General features: G+C 36.5%; 1 protein-coding gene across 1 annotated transcript in view; it reads right to left on the reverse strand.

The window, feature by feature from the left end:
- Positions 1 to 2,228: 2,228 nt before the first annotated feature.
- LARP7 (La ribonucleoprotein 7, transcriptional regulator) overlaps positions 2,229 to 21,921 on the reverse strand; it is a 30,329-nt gene continuing 10,636 nt past the window's right edge. The window contains exons 5-13 of the mRNA XM_074903912.1: positions 20,218 to 20,382; positions 19,443 to 19,551; positions 17,478 to 17,852; positions 16,485 to 16,614; positions 13,739 to 13,896; positions 12,925 to 13,043; positions 10,010 to 10,169; positions 7,592 to 7,683; positions 2,229 to 2,670 (exon numbers count right to left, since the gene is read on the reverse strand). Coding sequence (XP_074760013.1) covers positions 2,590 to 2,670; positions 7,592 to 7,683; positions 10,010 to 10,169; positions 12,925 to 13,043; positions 13,739 to 13,896; positions 16,485 to 16,614; positions 17,478 to 17,852; positions 19,443 to 19,551; positions 20,218 to 20,382 — 1,389 coding nt within the window. The 3' untranslated portion in view covers positions 2,229 to 2,589. The remainder of the gene's footprint in view (positions 2,671 to 7,591; positions 7,684 to 10,009; positions 10,170 to 12,924; positions 13,044 to 13,738; positions 13,897 to 16,484; positions 16,615 to 17,477; positions 17,853 to 19,442; positions 19,552 to 20,217; positions 20,383 to 21,921) is intronic.

Here is a 21,921-nt window from a genome sequence, read left to right on the forward strand (position 1 = left end):
ATTGTCAATGTCAAATATGAAGTACCTTTTGGGGTGCAACTCTTGGGATGGTAAAACTCAATAGATGGACTCCTCAGCATATGTTGACAGGGAGGGCTAACAGCAGCAGATATTAACTGTCATGCGTGCTTAAAGACAAAAAAATACACAACCATTCTGGCATACTTAAGAATCCAAGTTTCTTTTATAAAAGTATATAGACCATACTCTCCATACGTTACTTCTGCAGCAAGCAGCGAAAATTCTATTATTAACTTCTTCAGAACTAAACACAATCCTTCCTTGCGGAAGATTTCTGCACTAATTTGGAAAAAGGGGAAAAAGAAAACTGATGTTTAATTGTAAATACTTAACCTATATAAATATGGAAAGGAATAGAAAGGTGACTTCTCTTGCTATGCATTCAAGTCAGGAATTATTAATAAAAGAGCAAAACTCCAAAACTTGTGCTCTTGCAATTCTGCTCCACTCTCCACAAAACATAAAAGGTCTGAATCATTTATGATCTGAATTATTTATAACATGGATGAATTTTTGACTTAAATGAATTTCAGCAGAAAAATCCAAAACATTTTACCCAGAGAAGGCTCTGTTGGTTTTTTTTTTTTTCCCTTCACATAGCAGAAATGGAAAAAAAAAAAAAGTCTCCTGTCTTTCAGGCAGGATGCCTAGAAGACATTCATTGATCAATATTTTTCACAGCTAGCTATTTCAGTTCTCTCTACTGTGTCATCAAATAGCTTACGTTCCTAGTATAAAAGAGGAGTGGAAGATTAAATAATGATTAAAAAATCCTGCAACTGGACTAAAAATCTGCATACTGCTGAAGGCCACACATAGAGGTTAGTTCCTAGCCTTCTCCCCACCTTTCCCCTGCAGCCCCCTGGGAGGAATCGTCCTTACGCAATTTCCAAGAACCATTAGCAAGCTCTTCCCCTCCACCCCCGAAAGTTTGTCTCTTATCTTGCACTTTTTCCCCTCTGTATTTCTGCTATCTTGAGTTTGATCACCGCCATACCCTCTCCATTGATTTGCAGTAATCCTCTCCATTCACTCGCTGGCCGCCCGAGGAGAGGGATGCTGGTGCTGGTGGCTCAAATGCTAATCCGAGTTTTGGCGGGGGGAGGATGGCAAGTGACACGCCGGTGGTACTTGAGCCCACCGAATCTACAAGCCTACAGTTCCCACTGCTGCTGCATTAGGCTACGTCACCAGTAGCAGCACGTAAATGGTGCTCCATAAACATTTCTCCCTCTTACCGTGCTGCTTCTCCACACTATTCTTACTTTGGATAGTTTGATTACTGTTAATATGCTGTGGTACAGTCTCTTGAAACTCCGCCCCCCCCCTTCCCCTTCTGTTCTCCCTGACTGCAAAGCCACCGTATTACACCCACACTACTTTCAAGAGTTGAGCAGAAATAATGCATTATTTTCTTAGATAGCAAAAATATACCAGTGTCACCAAACTTTATTTTAATATGTATCATTAAAATACCTACACCGCTCCAGTAATTTGATAGCATAGAATTGAAATATGTTAACCTATTTTACCGGCAAAATATAGCAGTAAAAACGCCTAGTGTCACTGACAGCTTTCTTCAAGAGACTCTGATGGTATTTTAGGAATGTACTTCTGGTTTCAAAATAACTTGCTCATCTTTCTATTTATAAGGAAGTTTCACACTTTTATAAACCAATGTGTTAGTGTCTTATTTGCTCTGAAATAAAATTCACTAAAACAATCTCACAAATAAACATGTGAATTTATCTTTACATTGATGGAGAGAGCTTTAACAGCCTTTTATATAACTCCTACTTTGCTTAGGTTTGTGGGGTTTTTTAAATTGCCAGTCTACAATTAAATACCTTAAAGTGCATTAAGGTTACCATCTTAACTTGTGAACAACACACTTATCTGTGAGAATTACTTCTGGTGCTAGTTACAGATGTAACATACAAAGGTTGTCTTATTTCTTCCCCTGAAAGATTCTTCTATAAAAAAAAGTCTAAATTCAGTTTAGTGTGCATTTCATGCAAGTAAATTTTCTACCAGACTTCTCAATTACAGATTTTCTGACAGTCCTATCCACTTAAAAATGGGTCATTCTACTGTATTTTTGAAGAAGCTGATGGACTAAACAGAGACCTAGAGAGGTTTATTTAGCATTAACCAGTTTTATTATTTATAGTGTCATAAAGCAGACTGAAGAATTAGAGATGCACAAATGAAAATTTCTTAAGCATTTTATTTCATAACCTAGTGTATAAAACTTCAACATACCAAAAAAAAAAACAAAAACCAAAACAAAACAACAAAACCAGAAGTGAACTAAACCAAGATCTCTTAATACATTTTCTCCAGAAAGCTTTACCTAAAGGCTCAGAAGCAGTAAACATTCAGCCTATTTCAAAATGTGATTCAGAACAATCTTCATACTTGCAGTCTGCAGAATTATGAATCAAATGGACCGGGCTTTGATGCCTTCTTAGAAACAGTTTAGTTGCTGTAAGCAGTGGTGTCTGTGGGATTTTTCGGTTGGATTTTTTTAAATACTTAGTTCACTTTCAAGATCACAATTAGTCTTGGTTAGTCATCTTCAGTGAAGCGAATATGTTTACTTGTTTGTTGAGTCTTTTCAAGTCTCATTCTTTCAGCTTTAGCAATCAACTGCAAACAGGAAAAATATTGTAGAAAAGATTAGAGGAAAATTATACTGTTATGGTTTTATCTCACATTTATTCACTGATTTACCAAACTTAAGAAGAGAAAAAGAATAAGAAAAGAATAAGAAAAAGTTAATCTTTGAACAGCTGTTCAAAGCTATACAGCAGACAAAAAAAAAGTTAAGTAGTCCTTTCAGTATTGCCTCAGATGCATCAAAAATAGTAAGGCATCTCTTCAATCTCTGGACAGTGCAGCAACTGCATTCCATCCCTTCTTCCTCCCAGCATGGTTGAAGAGAACAAAAAAATCCCCAAAACACAGTCTCATACAGTAAGTTAAGAAACCTCTACCCTTTTATTGGATTCATGGTGTTACTGATGTAAGAAAAACAAGGTTAGAACATAAAAAATGCCTTATGAATATTGTGTCATTTTCTACACTCAGCAAAGAAACAAAATCACTGAAATCCAGATGGGGGCCATTCTTCAGGCTGGGAAAACAGTACAACATGTATCGTATCACAAGCCTGCTGAGAATTAACCTGAAGAAATAACAGTGCGGCTTGGAGGAACACTGATGCTAGGAACTCCTAACTCAAAACCCCATCTGACCAAGGATTTGTTTCTTTCCAGTTGCATTTTAGGGAGATTCATCACTAGGGTACCTGGATAGCCTGCTCCCAATTCAGAGCAGTAAGAAATGCTCTTGTGGAAAATAACTAATCTAATTTTCAACTCCTGTGTACTGTATCTTCAGACAGAAAACAAAACACTGAGAACAACATTAAAAGCATACTTGTTTTTAAAGCATCCATACTAGAACATTCACAGATTTAACCACAGTACTGCAACAAATGTCCTACTAATACCCAAAAGCGAAGGTGAAAGCAGTGTTTCTGCAATAACCCACTAAGATTCCTTAACCATAAGCAAGAGCTCATGAGGTAACTGGTACATGAATAAGATCAGGGGAAAAAAACCAACCAACCGAACCAACCAAACTAAAATGCAAGGAACAAGACAGGCTGCCTGTTCTGAATAAGAACTGAGAAAGCAGGAAAGTCCTGTGAACCTAGGCACATTTGTAACACACCAGCATAAATCAGCATCAGCTCATCTGATGGAGACTACTAAAACATATTAGCTGATGCTGAGATAAAGGGGCACTTGCTCACCAGGCAGTTCAGCGAAGAGTTTGCTAGATTTGACAAGTTTCACATATAAATCAAATTATGTACTATTTATGCACATGGTGTGGTCACAGCTGTGTCCTGCAGACACTGCACGTCATACACAGCATGGAAGTGCAAGGTGTGCTGCTCCACTGATGATAGCAGTAAGGAATGACACTTTACACTGAGGTTGCATGGATGCACTGTTTGCTGTGCTGCAATATAATTACACTACCAGTTTTACTGGTACGTCCCCCTGCGCCCTCCCCCAGCATTTAACTTGACTACAATCCTTAACATCTTCTCAACAATATCACACTGTAAATTCTGGTAGGTGACTTTCTCAACCATTCTCCAGAAATAAAATTGATTGAAAGATCTAACTAAGCACTACTTTTACTCTCTGGTATCTGAAAAAATGGACTAAATGAGTTAAACTCTAAAAAGAAGCAGGAGTACAGTGATTCATTTGCTCAGCATATGGGAAGGAGAATAAACACTGGAAGGAAAGCTCAGGGATGAGAACTGCCCGGTTTGTATCAGTGTTTCTATACCAGCACTTTGGAATTTGCAAGAGGCATCAAGGATTCACATTTTCAGCGATTCAATCCAGTATCCACACCTATTTCTATGTATACCACTATTCATGTCTCCAAAAATGTACCCAGTCCCTCCACAGATACCAACTTTAGAGAATCAGGGAAAGGAGCTTATTTGTGACCTCTCCCCAGGGGCACACAGACAGAGAACTGCTCAGTCTTGCAAGGACACAGCCCCGGGACCCAGGCATAATCAGAAGAGAATAGTGTGGGCTGTGGCCATGCATTCCCACTATCTTGCTTTTCCATATATTCTGCAAATTATTCCACCCTTCCCAAATACCCAATTCTCACTTCCTCAGCAAATGCCTTTCACTTCTACCACCACTCCCATCCTCCTCCTTTCCTTCTGTATATGGGGGTGTGCAAGGTGTAAACTTGATTCAGCAGCACCTCCACCCAGAAGACAAGTACCCTCAGGTGGAAAGCTTGCAGGCACTCAGACCTCCTCTTTGTGAACAGAAGATCTTTAATCAATCTAGAGAGTTAAAGGCTACACACTGATGAATAGCTTTAGGTCTGCATAAACGGGCACTGCCTTAAAGAAACAGTACTGGCAAGAAAGTTTTTAATCTGTACCATTAAATCACTGAGGTTGTTTTATAATGCAGCTGAAAAACAGAGGAAAAAGAACATGGATTTAGAAGGGGCAGCAGAGGGGAGCACAGAGATGACAATCAACAACCAGGCCTAAGAAAAACCCTTTTAACTCCAAGGGATGGCTAGGCGTTAGTTAAAAGTTCTGGGGAACCTTGGGATATCTAGTCTCTTTTGGACATATAGTTTTATTATAAGAACTATGCCAGAGAAAGTAAAAGACTCTACCACTTCTTTTATCTTTTGTTTCAGAGGGGAGGGATTAGCCAGAAACCCTCTGCTGAAGTGATCATAAAGCCCTATCCTCACACGTCACAGGGCCCACTGCAGGAAAGTCGAGCAAGCCTATACTTGTAACACATAGAAGAGCGGAATCTCAGACTGCTTGAGGTTACATTCAAAACTATCTCTGTGCTCTGTTACTGTGTACTGCCTGTACCATGATGCAGTCCATGCAACAATATATATGGTCATTATTACTATAAATACTCACATTGACATCATTGCAGCTATATAGCTTATATGAATGTTAACTTTTAAGCCTACATTTAAACACTAATTGAAAGAAAGTATAAAATGCTGCCTTTATTATAAGCATAAACCAGCTAATTGGCAAATGCTTATCTTCAAGAAAGATCCTGTAAGGGACTTAAAACCCCATAATAGAATAGATCTTTACCAGAAAGATACACTAATGGCAAATTCAGCTGTACATGTTTAATTATGAATCATCATATTTCTTTTTTGCTTCTTTTTATTGTGACCTTCAAAAGAAGTCAACTTATGAGCAATTTGGAAGAGTTTTTAAATAAAATACGAAAATTAATGAACAGAGAAAGAAAAACTTTTTCTCATTATCAGTCTCTATTTCTGGAATATAGACTGCCCAAAAGTAACGAAAGAGTTAAGAGTTATAGAGTACAGCGAGGCATTCTTTTCTTGATGTTTTGCTTAACAGTGTTAGCATTTAAATAGTATTCACTTAGCTTTGAAGTTAACACCTCCCAGTGCTGCAAGGTGATGGGTAAGGGGGAGGAGCAGAAGTTTGCATCCTTGCCGATGTTATTGTTAGGCAGAACTGAAGACAGTTTATATTTGTAAGCCTAGATGAGGTACGTTACTGGCCAATTTACACCAGTTTAGTCAACAAATACGAATCCTTAAAAGATGAAGAACGCAAACTTGAGAGTAGGGCACCTACAATCCAAATTACAGTCAAAGGTGCCACTGGCATCTTTTGTTTAAAAAAGTAAAAGTACATTTAAAAAAATGAAAAAAATCCCCCAACCCTGACAGCACTCAGTAAATGGCTCTAAAGCTGGAAGGTTTTAACAATCCCTTACTGCTTATCATAATAATGGCTAGAACCAATGTCATTTTTATGCTTTTCATAAAATTAAATCAGTCATTTGGAGAAATTCTTTATGCACACCTTTGTTTAAATAAACTAGATTAATTTCTCCACAGGATCTCCGAAAGAACATTTAAACAAACGAGATAATACATGCAAAATATGCCTTGTACAAGATAAGGTTTTGACCTGTATAACTGCTGTTCCTTTAGGTCAATGTAACATTTATTTTCAATTCTATACAGAACAACTAGGAAACTTTGGGTATTGTGTGCATCACTGGAGCGTCTAGGAAACACTAAGTCTCCAAAGTCACCAGCAAATAATTAAGGTCAGATGATTTTGAAGTTTTGCAAGCGACAGCATAAAGATTCCAGTTAAAGCCACCTCAGAAACCTTATCTGCAGTGTGTGTGAAGTAAACCCAGCAATAAAATGTGAAATACCCTTTGGCTCCTCTCTGTCAGGTAAAGGATCTGACTGGCTTAAACAAGAACCCTTTGTGCCTGGAAGGTGCTTCTGGGGCAGAAGTGGAGACTGCAGCCTGCAAGTTCATTGCAACAATCCCTCAACACTGTGGCTTGACAGGTGCACCAAGATCAAGGCTGGAAGGAAATTTCACTAGATGTGAGGCAGTTCTGGTCTGGAAGATGTTCAGGTATGGATGCTTGCAACAGAGCACTCAAATTTGTCTGGATCAGGACACAGACACACTGGTGCAGAGACCCTTGATCACCTTAGGAACACACCAGTGTTCACCATAGCACAGAACTGTACACCAAAAAAATCGTGTAAATCGTGAGAAAAATAATTCTGAAAAAAATCTTTATCATACTAGGGAATTAAGACTAAAGCACTAGACTTCATCATATTGGAGCAAATCAAGCATACTTAACTTTTTACTGAGCTCATCCAGACAGGGTTTTAAAGGAAATCCAGTTTACAAATTAACTTCAGGCCTTTAGTTATGGACTTCACTTTCACATATTGTCTCCATAAAGACAAGCCTTGCATTTGGCAATTGGACCAGGACAGTCACCTTTCTCTACTTTGTGGCCGAAAAACCCTGCTGCGGTCAGTAGAAAATAATCTAACTGGCTTAAATACAGAGCCAAATGTTTAAGTATCAAAAAAATGGAGACCTACACAAACCCAGTAATTTTTTCAACCATGACCGTACAGGAAAAAAACCTGACTTGCAGATTACCTTCTCAGTACCCCGCTTCTTTTCTCGAGGCTGGTTAAGTTTAGCTTGTCTGTCCACTAAAATCTTCTGCCAGTAACGTTGTTCGTGATCACCTCGAAAAACAAATGAACATTACAGTACGTGAATAAAAATATTCAATAAAAGTGGATGCAGTGTTTTCAGTTGTGATGATGATGATGAAACTTTTAAGATAAACATATGTGAAAGTACCTGTGAGGAAACCTAAGTGAGTACTTCCCCACTAGTCTTAAATTTCATACTCAGAGAAGTTACAACTGCAACATCTGACCAACACACTGAGGTGAACAAATAGAAAGTGCTTCTGTGCACCGAAGCTGAAAACTGCCACCAAGGTCTCCGTTCTGTATAAGCTGGACAAGACATGAATGAAGGTCCTATGAATTTTATTAGCTTTAGGGCTGGATTGCCAAGGTATTTAACTAAGCTTTCCAAGCAAGGAGTTTTACAAACTTTACAAGAAAAACTGAGGAAATATGCAAACACCACTCTCTACATGTAATTAGCAGAAGGAGCTCAGCTTTAACTTAAGTTTCACCATAGCTCTTGAAGGCCCTTTGATTTACTGATGTACTCAACCTCTGACTAATTTTAAACAACTATCAAACAAAAAAAAAAATTACTGCAAGAACGACTGAGATTATTTTGTTTCATCAAAACCACTGCTAGAAGCAAAGTCTAGGGACTTAATGAGCAGTTAGGAATACTTCAACATGGGGGGAAACAGAAGAGGAAATAATTTTGCAACTTTTTTCAGCTGCCGTTTTTCAATAAAAAGCAGTTTGCCACTGTTTCCTCTGATTTCTGCTGCAACTATTATGATGGGAATTTTGTGATGTAATGTTGTACAATCTCATGGGAAATCTTCAGTTACCAAGAAGTTTCCAAATGATCTTGGTAAAGATTCCCAAAAAAGTTATGGAATAAATAATTCTGGGAATCTGTTTTGCATACTTTTTAAACAGCATTATTTATACATTCAATCACAATAGCATCTAAACATTACCATACATATTTACCATCTTGTCAGATTAAAATCTGAAGACATTTAGTCAAAGACAAACCCTGAAAAGTAAAATATTACTAGGATACCTTTAGTCCCTGCAGTAGGGAGCATTAAAGATTCTTCCCTTATTCTTATTCTCTGTATTCACTTTATGCCCCCAAGAAAAGCTGAAATCCTTACTGAGTCACTTCTGTGTTCTTCAGAAGCCTTTCCATTCTCATTTCAATGAACCAGTTTGAAAAAAAAATACTCTCTTAAGACTATGAATGGAACAATCCTACAAGGTCTGCAATGTCGGTACTTCCTCCCAGTGTACTACTACACTCTTTTATATAAGGATGCAAAACCAGAGACAAATACACACAGAGCACACAGCTGTACAATGCTGTATTTCAATTTAGTTGTGGATCTCTGGAGACAAATCATCTCCAAATGACATTAGCAGCATTCAGTGAGTCTCAAACTTAAATTAACTTTGATATTATGAAGGTTGATGCTTTCTTTATAGCTCTTCCTTCTGCAATCCTTAACTGACATTTATGAGGGTTTACATCCCTCCATGCATGGAACTGGGCCCTATGTGAGGATCTGTGCAGGACTGTGGTAAAATATTTAAATACATAGATGAGAGAACCTCATTTGGATTGTTCTATCCGGGTTTTCTGTGCATTTGGGATTTTTAGTGCATGTCTAGAATTTTAAAATTTTACAAACAAAGTTTGAGAGACTTATCCCCTCCTCCATTCTTCTACCCCTCACTTTCATAGTGGCTTTTCTACACTTAGAAGGCTAGTCCAATCTAATACAAGATACAAATTTAGAAGACCAGACTAATTTCAGAAAAATGTAACACACATTAGGATAAAGTTCTAAAGTAAACCAGTAAAAAATTTTAGTGCAAATACAATTATAAAAGGCATAAATTATTCAGCTTCCTGAAAAAAAGGAAGATTAATTAGAAGGCAAGTGCTAAAACCACTCTACGTATTCATGCTGTTAGATCTTTGTCCTGTCATTTCACACATAAGTTCAGTATTTTCAAGAAAATCTTCATTTAAGATTCTTCTGCATCATCAGAACATTACATTCTTAAAGCTGAAATGTGAATTAAGTTCCATAGTCCATTGCCACTAGAAGTGACATAAATACATTTCAAAAAACCAGAATTAAGTTGATAAAGGCAAGCAAAATCACTACTTTGCTCTGAACAGTGGCATAAAATCACATAGTTTTACCAGTTTCACTATAATAGGAAAAATGAGACTTACAGAAAAAAAAAAAATGCATTTTCCCCAAGCCAGATATCTAAATAGATGCACAAAACTACCATACGATACATCCTTTTCATAGTACTTGTCTTCTTATGTATTATCATTTAAAAAAAAAAGTCTTACCAGTGAGAATTTCGAATTTCCAGTTTGTTTTGATCTGTATTTCTTTGTATGATTTCAATACAGTCTGCGCATCCTCAGGAGTATTAAGACGGACATGACATTCTGTGTCTCCCTCCAGCATGTCAACATAAGCAACATCAGCCAGAACTGCCAAAGCATTCTGTCACAGAACACAGACCATAAACCAGACTTTAAAAAAATAATATAAAGAGCAACTTTTTGACCATTCAATTTGTAGGTGACTGACATTTTCAAAAAAAGTAATGAAGTAGAAGGCAATAACTGAACTTAATCAATGAATCTCTTGTCAAATAGTTTTGAATTTATGTATCTTCCTAACAAGATTATAACTGAATTCTGATTTATGAGCCTACAGCATCTCTTTATCTGTCATCCTGCCCTCCAAGAACTATTTAAAGCAGTAATTCCTGAAGATGCTCTTTTTTAACATAATACTTTTACTAATGAAGCATCAGTAATTATCCATTTATTTCAGTACTGTATCTGTATAGACTTTTTTTAAAAAATAAAAATTGTTTGTGTACTATAACGTTGATATATGTTGGTCACACAGAAAAATACCTAACTTCATTCTATGCATGAAATATATAAAAGCAAGCTCATTCATGGTAGATTATTTGAGAAATGAGTAGTAGTACACCAACCATTCCTATCTTTATGAAGCGACCTCTGTCTAAAAATTTACACTGACAGCTGAATGGAGAAGAGTCACATGCTCTTTCAGATTAAGTACTTCACTGGCAATACCTGCTGTTAGGGAAATTAACTAAGACCACACATTCCTAGGCAATTTTGTTCACAGCAGGCAGCTCAAGTAAAATGCTTCTATTCAAGAATTACAGACTGCTTTTAACCCTCCACTACCAAGAACGGCCTTAAAACAAAACAAAAATTAAGCCTCAATACTGTTGAGACCATCTGAGAGCCAGCCAAAGCTACTTTCCGTTCTTAATTCTGGTAACCCAAAGTCATGCCTACATGGAAAATTACAACGATCCAAATAGTTTACTGGAGTTGGCAAATATTCTGATATCCAAGAAGTGCCTTTATAGCAAAATATGGGAGTAGTGAAGTAAAAAATTAAAACATCATAATAATATTAAAACTACTCTGCAAAGACCTTTCCAGTGTATGGAAGTAATTAAGCCTGCCAGACAATCAGAAATACAGATCAATTCTAGAAGTTTATTAAGGAAAAAAAAAACTAGATGCATTGTTTTGTGGCAGCATTTGCTGCAGCTGCAACAGTCCAGGAAGACAGGCAAAACAAGGTTTTGTCAAAGAGCTACACCTTTCATAAAAACAACTAGTATGGCCAGAAAAATCCAATAAACATCAAACACAGATTGCAGCTTCCACTGCTGACCTGAAAAACAGCTGGTGCACCCTAAAGATTATTACTTCTTCCAACTACAGTTGTATTCTGCAATTATATGTCTCTCCAAAAACCTTGCCTTACTTGTTTGCTAAGAGTTTGTAATAAGTGGTTAGGCAAAATATTTCACAGGAACCAAAGACATGATTGATAACGTCAAAGACCACCCCGATCTTATTTTGTTCCCCTTTACTTTCATAACATGTTAGTTTTCCCTGAAACACTTCCTTAAAACTAAACCAAAAGAGTAACTGGAAATACCAAACTAAGTTTGTTTTCATCTACTGTGGGAACAGTAAGCTTACCTCCTGACCACAAGATGTTAAGTTGTGACAAAAACTTAACACAGTGAGAGGCCCTCAAATGTTACAGTGACAACTACTACATTTTCTCAGTGTCTGCAGCACTCAGACGACTGCCTACAAACATACGCAAGCAGATAAGACTAAGTTGAAACCCTCTCATCAGTTTGTTTATAGTGAGAGAGACATCTCTCATCTTGCTTAGATTTATGCACACACTAAACTTCAGAGACTTGCAAGCAGCCAGTCAAATGGACTACTCAGTTATAAATACAGGTAGTTTGATAAATCATCTCAGAACTTGCATTCTGAACCATTCTCTCATTGTCCTAAGTGGTCTGAATATTTATCCCAACATGAGTTAAAGTGTTTAAATTCTTTCCAGTTGTCATTCATCCAAAAGTGCAATTTGTGAAAGAAAATGTCCTGTGTTGGATTCATGGAAAACTCAGTATTTGGAGAAAGCCTGCTATTTACTTTGGAAAACTTAGTATTTCCATTTTAAAAGGATGCAGGTTAAAACTGGTATCTTCCTTAAAATAAAATATTCTACTTAACATGTGTAACTTTCATATCATGACATGAAATGCAATTCAAGTTACCCTAAACACATACATTGAGGAAAAAGAGCACTTGCCATAGGGAAAAAAGAAGAAATGGGTGAATGGATTACTGGACAAGATCCACTGCTGTCACTCTCAGTGAACTGGGTTTTCGTAATTGTGAATTTCTTACTGAAAAAGAGACAATTGTTTTCTCATGCTGAGAGCATTTTCTTGCGCCCAAATTCCTGTTAATGGTAAAAACCCTTGATATACTATTACAGATTTCTTGATCTGAATCGTGCCAGAATGACTGACACGATGACCAATAAAGAACACTGCGCCCGCTTAGTCTTCAGCTTCTGTTTTTAAACTGGAAAGAACTACTCATCCTCTAGAGCATCATTTATTTTTGTCATTATTTTCACTATAAACTTGACATTGCTTGAAGCACTCTAAAGGCTAATTCTTACTTTGCCATATCCTCTTTACGCTATTTTGCCGTTGTAAAATCTACCATTAACAGGTACTAGAGAAGAATCTGTACACAGCTACTGGCCAAACAAAATAAAAAAAATCAGTCAGACTTGTTTAAATGGTATTCCATATTCAAACATTTGTGGGGTACTGTAAGAGGAAAGGCTAACAGCTACCCTGAGGTTACAAAGGCATTACCTTGATCTGCTTCCTGCCCGGCAGGGGCTCAGTGCTAATGATCTTCACAATTACTCCACTCACGAACTGGGGTCTCATTGTGTTAGCCTTAGCAGGAGGGGCAGAATCTTCACTGGTGGCTGGTCAGATTGAAAAGAGGGGGGAAAAAAAAGAAGAAAAAAGTTTGACAAAATAAAGATGCTATGAAAGGTCATAAGCAACATGATGTACACAAGAAATGAAACAAGAGGCATCAAATATTGCTGCTGCAGATTAAGACTTTTTTTTTTTTAATCTAGGGTCAAGACTGCTCACAAGGTAATGTCAATGTGAGTTTAAAAAAAAAGAAAATAGCTCCAAGAGACTTAAACAAGTTTTTACAGCCTACAGGGTCTCCTTTTAAGAATAATTTATATTCTATTGATTACAGTTACCGTAAGGCTGATAATTACCTTACTTAGGAGAGTTTTGTAAATTGCTGCAGGTACAGTTAAGCCTGAGCAAATCAGGCCCAAGTTACATCATCAAAAAAGTGGATTCTTGATTTACCTCTGAGGCTTTTATAATCTGAAAAGATCCTTAAGCTTAAGAAGTGTTACTGGAATATGCTGAAGGTACTTGTTTAGTCTTTACTTATAAAATAGAATCCCTTATTCACAAAGCTTTCTAAATAAGGGTTTGCTTTTAATAATATTTGACATTCAGAGAAAACACCAGCATTATAGAACGTAAAAACATTTTGCAGTATTTCTGGAGGACCAGTGTCTTAAATTGCTTGTTTGTGTACTAGAATCATGAGGAAAACAAGACAAAAAAACATCACAAACAGGATTACATTTATTATATTCAAATTGAGACTTCTTCTGTGCCCAAGATTCTGTTTCCATCTCTCCCACAGACTCAGATTTGATTTGAGACATTGTTTTCTTTAAGGAGGCCATACTGGCTTTTTGAAGAGCCAAATATTCTTGCTTCAAATCCATCCATTCGGTCCTATAAGCAGCAACACAGGAATAGGATGTCAGATGTAAACAAGAAAATGACATTTATAAACTCAGTGTTAAGACAGAACAGTTTACAAATAGCTTCAGCAAAACTTGGTGAGCAGTGCAGACCATTCTTACTATTAAAGATCTCCCTGCACTTATCTTAAATTAAGCCTTGTCACTACCTGCATTTTTATTATTTTGCTTTAGCTTTTAATATTCCAGGCAAGTTCTAACAAGATCACTCAAATAGAGTGGCCCTATATTCAGAGAAGTATAGAACAGCTTGGTAAACTGTTTTCTACTGGAACTAGACAGAGCATAGGCACTAAATTCAGAGTTAATTCAGAGACAGTGAACTCTGAATTCACTGAATTAGTTCAGTGAACCCACTCCCGTGTTACTATATTAAGAATCAGTCATTTCTTTTCTAGAAAAATCATTGATGGAAAATCAACAACTGGTTAAACTTACCAAAAATCTACTGAGATAAGAACATTCCTTACTATTCAAATGCATTTTGGTTAAAAAATACCACCACATGGAAGCAATTTATATATTTACATACATTTAACATGGAGATGTTTTTGCAAACAGCTAGAGCTTTGCTCCACAGAAACACAATGCCTATAGTGCCACTGTGAGAACGACTCATTGTTACCCTAATCTGTGCTATCAAACAAGCTGATAGAGGATTTTTAAAGAGGAGGATATCTTGTGGTAATGGTTTTAGCTGTTAACATTGACAACTGTATACTTCAAAAAAGCATCCAGACTCACCCAGGATCATACATTCTCAACAGAGCAAAGACATTAAAATAACAAAAGACCCACGTAATGATTCTTTGAGATAAAAAGGCAACACCATCCCGTAGCAAGGTATGGTATAAATAGAAGCTCAAGGAGGTACTTGCTGTTAACTTGACTCGAAGGGAGAGAAGACCATGGGAGTGAGTCAGGCAAGTATTTGTAACGCTTAATCTCTTTTAAAACTGAACTGCCCCCCCACCCCCTCACCAGTTAACTAAAATTTAATACTTTCTCTGTATTTGACACAGGAGTCTCGGAATTTCAAGTGAAAGAAGACAAGCGTAGTTGCTAACTACCTTTTTTTTTTTTTTTTTTTTTTTTTTTTTTTTTTTTTGTGGACCCCTTTTACTTTAACATGGAGGTGCTTTCTGTGATTTAAAAAAAGTAAGTGCTTCCATGTTTTAGTAGAGGTGAATCCTGATCGCAATACTGAAATACCATCCGGGATTTTTCTTTCATCTACACTTTGGCTTCAGGTTTTTTTTTTGTTTTTTTTTTTTAGATCCAGGAGAAGAATTTTGGCTGTATTGAGATGGAAGGTGTGCTTTTCCAGCAAGAGTATAACTTGTTACTGAGCAAGACAGTTTTTCAGTAGCCTGTATGATAAAATTTTTTTTAAATTAAGGGCTCCCTTCGCTTTAACATGGAGGTACCTGCTGCCTAAAAAAAGTAAGTGCTTCCATGTTTCAGTGGCGGTGGATCCTGATGTTCTTGGAATGCAAGTAATATATGTGCATGGTTTTTTATCGTTGCATTATCAGAACTCTGTATACCACGCTTTTTGTTACTATGCAAGTTTCTCCACTTAAGGACCCCCACAACTTAAATGTGGATGTACTTGCTTTGTTCCTGAACAGTAAGTGCTTCCATGTTTTAGTGATGGTGAATCCTTTTTTATCAACGCACTTCCCTCTTCCTAGGAAATATATCAAACCGGGTACCAAAACAAAAAATGTATTTGCAATGCACATGTACCCTCAGTGTTAAACATGGAACACAATTTTGCATCATGGTATACATAGTCCAAGACGGCAAGGACCCCCTCGACTTTAACATGGAGGTACTTGCTGGATGCCTGAAAAGTAAGTGCTTCCATGTTTTAGTTGTGGTGACTCCTAAGACCCCAACAGTTGGAGGCATGAAATTTTTGTTAAAAAACTTCTGGAATGCCATGACTTGGTCCATGTATTATTGAGGAACCAGGTGTAAAATTGGTGATTGACTATTCTAGGTGTAATTGCAAAGCAGTCGTACTTGAAAACTAGTATTTGAACCTTTTCAACTACAGGCTAATACTGTTGCTAATCTGCAACTCTGTTTTATAAAAATTGGAATTGCACTTTAGCAATGGTGATGGACTGTTAGTCACACAAACATTTAAAATTTCAAATGTTGGAAACTGAAATAATTGTATGTGAGCTTGCAAAACAATAAAAGTCATGCAATAAGCCATTAAAAACTTGTAACTTTGAAAAAAGTTTCCTGTAACTTGACAAATTCACAAAGCTGCATACTTTAGGAAAACACAATAACCCGAGGTACCACACAACTAAAATATCAGCTTGTGGACCAGATTTTTTTTTTTTTTGGTGTTCATTATTGAAATAAGTTTTCTGTACACACACACCCTGCCCCACCTTTAAGGTAGGTTTTGTGCCAGCCCACCCCTGCACACGAAAGGATTACTCCACATTAGTTCCCAGCACCGCTGAGCAAAGAAACAAATACCTCCCCCATCCACCAGGTACCATAAAACCAGTCACAAAGATTAGTTTCATAACCTACTTGGAGAGTACTCTGAGTGGAATGACTTCTTCACCCATTTTGTGTCTTTCTTTGTGCTTTTTCTTATGTTTCCTTTTAGATTTTGAAAGGGATGTGTCTTTTTTATCTTTGTCATCTTCTGCAGAAATGTCTACATTAGAAAGTCCAAAAGATATATATATATTTACATACACAGCCTGATTTAATATTTCCATAAAATGGTATAGTATTTGTGAAAAGCTTTTCACAAAATCAGCCTACCTATTTCTAGTCGACTTTCTCAACTTACCTGAGTTTAGACTCTAATCATGGATTCTTGTCAACCCAAATGTGGTATCAATGCACATTTTAATCCCATCTATTGCTCCCCCCCCCCCCCCTTTATCTCAATCTTGCTTATCTAGATTATATATGTCGCCATTTGCCTAGGCTGTAATCCATACTTCACCTCTGTGAGTGAAGTTCTATTGATGAGATTTACCTGCTTCAGTGTTGAAACTTCTTTTCTGCACCTTATCTCCTTGGAAGAATGACTCTTACCAGGTTTAAATTTAACTGCAGGGAACATGACATTCCTAAACTGACCCTGTTATATGCCTCCACCGTATCAATCATTTTTCATCTACTGGCCCAAGCAGTTAAGTTTTCAGTCTTTCAAAGACAGAAGTTGAGTGTCCAAATGCTTACTCAAGTAATAAATCTATTAGCCTCCAAAAGTCATTTCACTAATGCATCTGTATTACACAGATTACACTTGTTACATTCCTTGTTGCTTTCCAGTCATTTCCTTTGCAACCAACCCCCCTTTACTCGCTTGTTACCTCTAGCATACTAAGATTCCTATTTACTTAACTTAGACCACTACAAATACTATTTAAACTTCAAAGAACACAGTTTCTTTAACTCAAGCTTTTCTCCTTATCTGGACTTCTCCCTCAATACTAAACCTGCCATTTGATTTCATTCAGGCATACAAATCATGAAAATACTGAAAAAACATGCAACAAACTTTACCATTGGAATCCTTTGAAACTTCTGTTGTTTCCTCTTTTACAGGATGAACTTCATCCTTTTGAACAGTTTTCTTGACTTTTGGAGTTGATGTCTCACCATCTCCAGAGTTCGTTCTTTTTCTCTTCCCTGGCCTGCTTTCCCAAGGTACCTCTGAGCTTTCTGTTCTGTCCCATTTCCTCTTTTCTCTCTTCGAAGGCTGCCTGTGAGTCTCAGTTCCTTCCATTTCTGAACACTCCGATGAAGTCCTATGTCTTTTTGACTTGGGTACTTGCTCTGTTGTAGTGTTTGTGTCCGATTCCTTTGTTTCTACAGCTGCCTGTACACTGCTCTCTTTCTTGATTTTGGATTTCTTTTTTTTCTTCTTTTTCTTCTCTTCTGTATTAAAAATACAGTATTTTAAACTGCCAATGATTAAAAACTAGATTAGATTAACTGACCTAAGTAAACAATCACAATACCGCATATGATAATCTGGGATGTTAAAAGGAAACACCTGTCTCCGACATCTCTAACTACGTAAGAGCTGCAATACATTGTCCCAAAGTTCTTCCCTGGCATTTTAGGCGTAAGAGTAAAAAATACAGATACGACTCAGTCTCACAAAGTGAAGACCACCTCTGGGTCATAAGGGCAGCTTGATGACAGGATTCCTGAAGTATTTACTCTCAAATTAAAAAGGAGATCTTTGCTGCTCCTTAACAAATGCACACTTTTGTGTTTTCTTTGAGAAGAGGCTACCTTCCTCCTCCCAGGCCAAACAACAAAGACAAGAAACGCATCGTTGACAATTTGTATTCTGAGAATAAAAGATACTCAGCTCAATGAATCTATTATACTACTTATGTAATAAACAACTATTTGCCTGCTAAATTAAAGAATGTTAACTGAGTTGAAAAAACCCCACTTTTTAATACTCTCTACTTGCTTCAAAGTTGTCATACGCAGAATGCAGTATGAAGCAGTAGAGAGTATCTTAAGTGGGTTTAAAGCACAGTTTAAAAAGCATGTTTTTTTCTTTTTTTTTTTGTCCTAATAGTTACTGGTGTAACAAAGAATTAGTGATAATAACGAGGAATATAACATGATTCATCATTCTGCTTATGAAAACAGCGAGAAGATGTCTGAAGTCTGGGAAACTGCATTATGAAAACAGCGAGAAGTTGTCTGAAGTCTGGGAAACTGCATTACATCAGAAACAAGGAAAAATGTTTCAGTGATCAAAATTGTAACATAATCCTGCGATGCTGCTTTGTACATTATAATACATTGTATTTATTGGGAACACGCTCAACTATGAATGCAGGGTTCTCTTCTGAGCAGTATCATCCAGGTTTTTACATAATTATGAAACATGTAAAGTGGAATTGTAAATATGCTGTAAAAAGTTCATTCCAGTATAGACTGCTCTGCTGAAAAAGCAGAGTTCCAAAAAGGAAGAATGGCAAAAATCCACTGTTTTCATAATTCTCTCTCAGAAAGTTTCAGCAGAGAGAAGCCCACAAGGTTTGCTCTGAAATGTCAGATGATCACAAACTTATCTGAACAGTACTAACGTTTAAGTATAATCTTGTTCTTAAGTCTGTATTTTTTCCTTCAATACTAAATATTTTAAAAACAATCCATGTCAAATTTGTCTTTTTCTAATGCTAAATGCTTAGATAATGATTTATGGTACATCTGAAAGCTGCTCTGGCAGTCTAATAAGGACTAATGGTGGTAGCTGGCAACAGAGGGGAAAAAAGAAATTAAGTTCTTTATCAAGCAGGAAAACCATAAAAGGCAGAAACTTACTGCATTTTTGTTTTACACTTCCACTGTTAAGCTCACACTGGCCACAAACAGCAACATGCATTTATATATAAAGTTTTTGAGAAACATGAGATGAGACCAGAGTTCAAAGTTCTCTCTTCAGGAGTTAAGGCACAACCCAGTTTGTTTCTTGGTCCCAGTAACAATAGCGCTTACCTACTACACTGCTGTTACTTGTATTCAGTGTAGGAACAGGCTTATTCTTCACTGTTTTAGGGAAAATCCCAGGTTTCCGTGGCGCTTCTTCTGGTGGATTATTCAGAAACTTAAAAAAAAAATTAAATCCATCAACCATTACTAAAAATCATATTTTCATTTTTAAAGAATCTTCATCCCCACTTAAAACCAGCAGTCCTACATGCATTCAAGAATCCCTCACGATTCCAGAGGTATACATTGTTCTTTCAGTACTTTCATGGCGTGGTAGTTTTTGTGGGTTTTGTTGTTGTTTGCATTTTAAATGCAGAGCTTGTTTGATTTCACATTATTAGTGTGATATCTCTATGCACCTGTTACCATTATGATCTTGAAACATAAATGTTTTTAAACATTCAAATTACATTTAAATACAGAAATACAGGTATGACCACACTTGTCTTATGGGATTTAACAGACATTGTACTGTTACACTGAGATCTCTATTTCCATAAAAGATGCCAAGAGCAGCCAGGCAATGTATTTCAAAAAGTATCCACTATGCTTCTAAGTCTCCAGGTTATTAACAAAATTACACTTTTAAAAAATTGTGGAATTGACTGGAGGTCTGAGGGTAGGAGACAGCAATGTAACTCCTGCTAAGTGAAGTTTGCCAATTATGATATTTTAGGAATTTCTCTAAAATACAGTAGGTGAACTAGTAAAGACTACACCATCCATACCACAAAGGGACAAGCAGGAAGAATGTTAACAGAGCAGAGGCACCATTACCCACCTCAATAGCTTTCTCTGCTTGCTCTTTAGTTTCAAATTCAACAAAAGCAAATCCCTTTGGATCACCAGTACTTCTATAGCGGGGTATACTGATGTAAACTACATTACCACACTTCCCAAACACCCGCTCAATCCAACTGTGATTGACATTTTTGGGAAGCAGCTCCTACAAAGAGAAAAAAAAGTCATTCTATCACTACTGTATTACTATTGTATCATATGATTAACTGCATCTTCTAATTATTTAAGTTTGATGCGATAACGTTGAGGAATTTTTACTTCAGTAAGTAAGTATTCTTGTCAAGAGGTCACAGTATTCAGGTAGTAAAAACAGTGATCTGGAAATGGATCTCTAATCATTCATATACTTGTAACACATTATAAATTTAATTTAGATGCTTACCTTCTTCCTGTGACAGGTATCAAGATCTCACCTGCAGCTGTATCTTTGGAACATGAAATACCTTCATAGATTTAAGACCACTGAGTAAACATAATTCTGCATTATCTCAAACTATCCAGTGCATAGCACAAGGATTTTTTTTTTTTAATTTATTGTTGGTAATCCAGGTATCACAGGAAGAATTCTTGTAGGTCAGTAAAGAGCCACTACTCAAACTGATAAATTCCTGCTGGTAGCTGACATTTTAAAGCTTAGCAGTTAGTATTTATGGCCTACTTCATCAGATGTAGAAGAAGCTTTCAGCCAGCTTCTTGGATGATAAAATAGTCTGATTTTTATTTCTATAAACACCTTAATATAGCAACACATTTTAGCAGCTTGCAGACATATGTATCAGTTCCTAAACATTTACCTTGACCAATCAAAGAAATTGTCAGATCAATTTCTAAATAGACCCAACTGAACACTTTAAAACCCTACTCTCAAATTCATGCCTAAACAACAGTCAGCAGTACTTTTTTTTTTCCCATCACAAGTTATTGCACTAAATGGTTTTACTTGTAGGAAAACATTCAGGTAGAAAAACTGTTTTTTCATGAACTTTGCCTGCCTGAGAAAAATGTTTCATTATGGTTTGGTATAAAGTTGAAAAGCCAGTTATTTGAAGCTTTATAAATATTATGGGATGAGAACTAAATAACAGCATATATCAAAGTGTAGTTTATGTTAAAGCATATTAAAAAAGCCATTAAGCATAAGTATTTCAGAGAAATTTAAACATTCTCTAAATTAAATGAGACTGTAAAAAAATATAATGAAGTTAACTATTCCTGAAAGAAACACATTTTAAGTCTCAACTCTTAGTTCAGAAATGCTTTGATTTCCTGCATAAATTCAGAAAACATACTACTGTTGAAGACAATCCTTTACCATGGAGGAATTAACTGTAACCTTTGTATTATTTCAACACAGAAATCTCTCTTTACCTCCTCCAGAATGAAACAAAACTTACCAACACTTTGCCTACTTCTACTCCCCCCAAACTCCTACATACCAGTCATTTAAGATGGCTTCACATTTCTCTAAGTGCAGTACCGAAAGCAGATACCTCATACACTAGCTTTTAAAAAGGACAAATAAACCCTACCCTTTTTGGTAGCAGTTAGAGAAGACAATGGGTTACTACATATACTCTTAATAAGATCTCTACAAATTGAGTAGCTTACAAAACACACCAGTTATCTATTTTAGTCTTACAGAAAAAAAATTAAAATCCATTTAGCTATGTATAGACTACATAGC

Source organism: Athene noctua, chromosome 4, assembly GCF_965140245.1.
Source record: "Athene noctua chromosome 4, bAthNoc1.hap1.1, whole genome shotgun sequence".
Taxonomy (NCBI): Eukaryota; Metazoa; Chordata; class Aves; order Strigiformes; family Strigidae; genus Athene; species Athene noctua.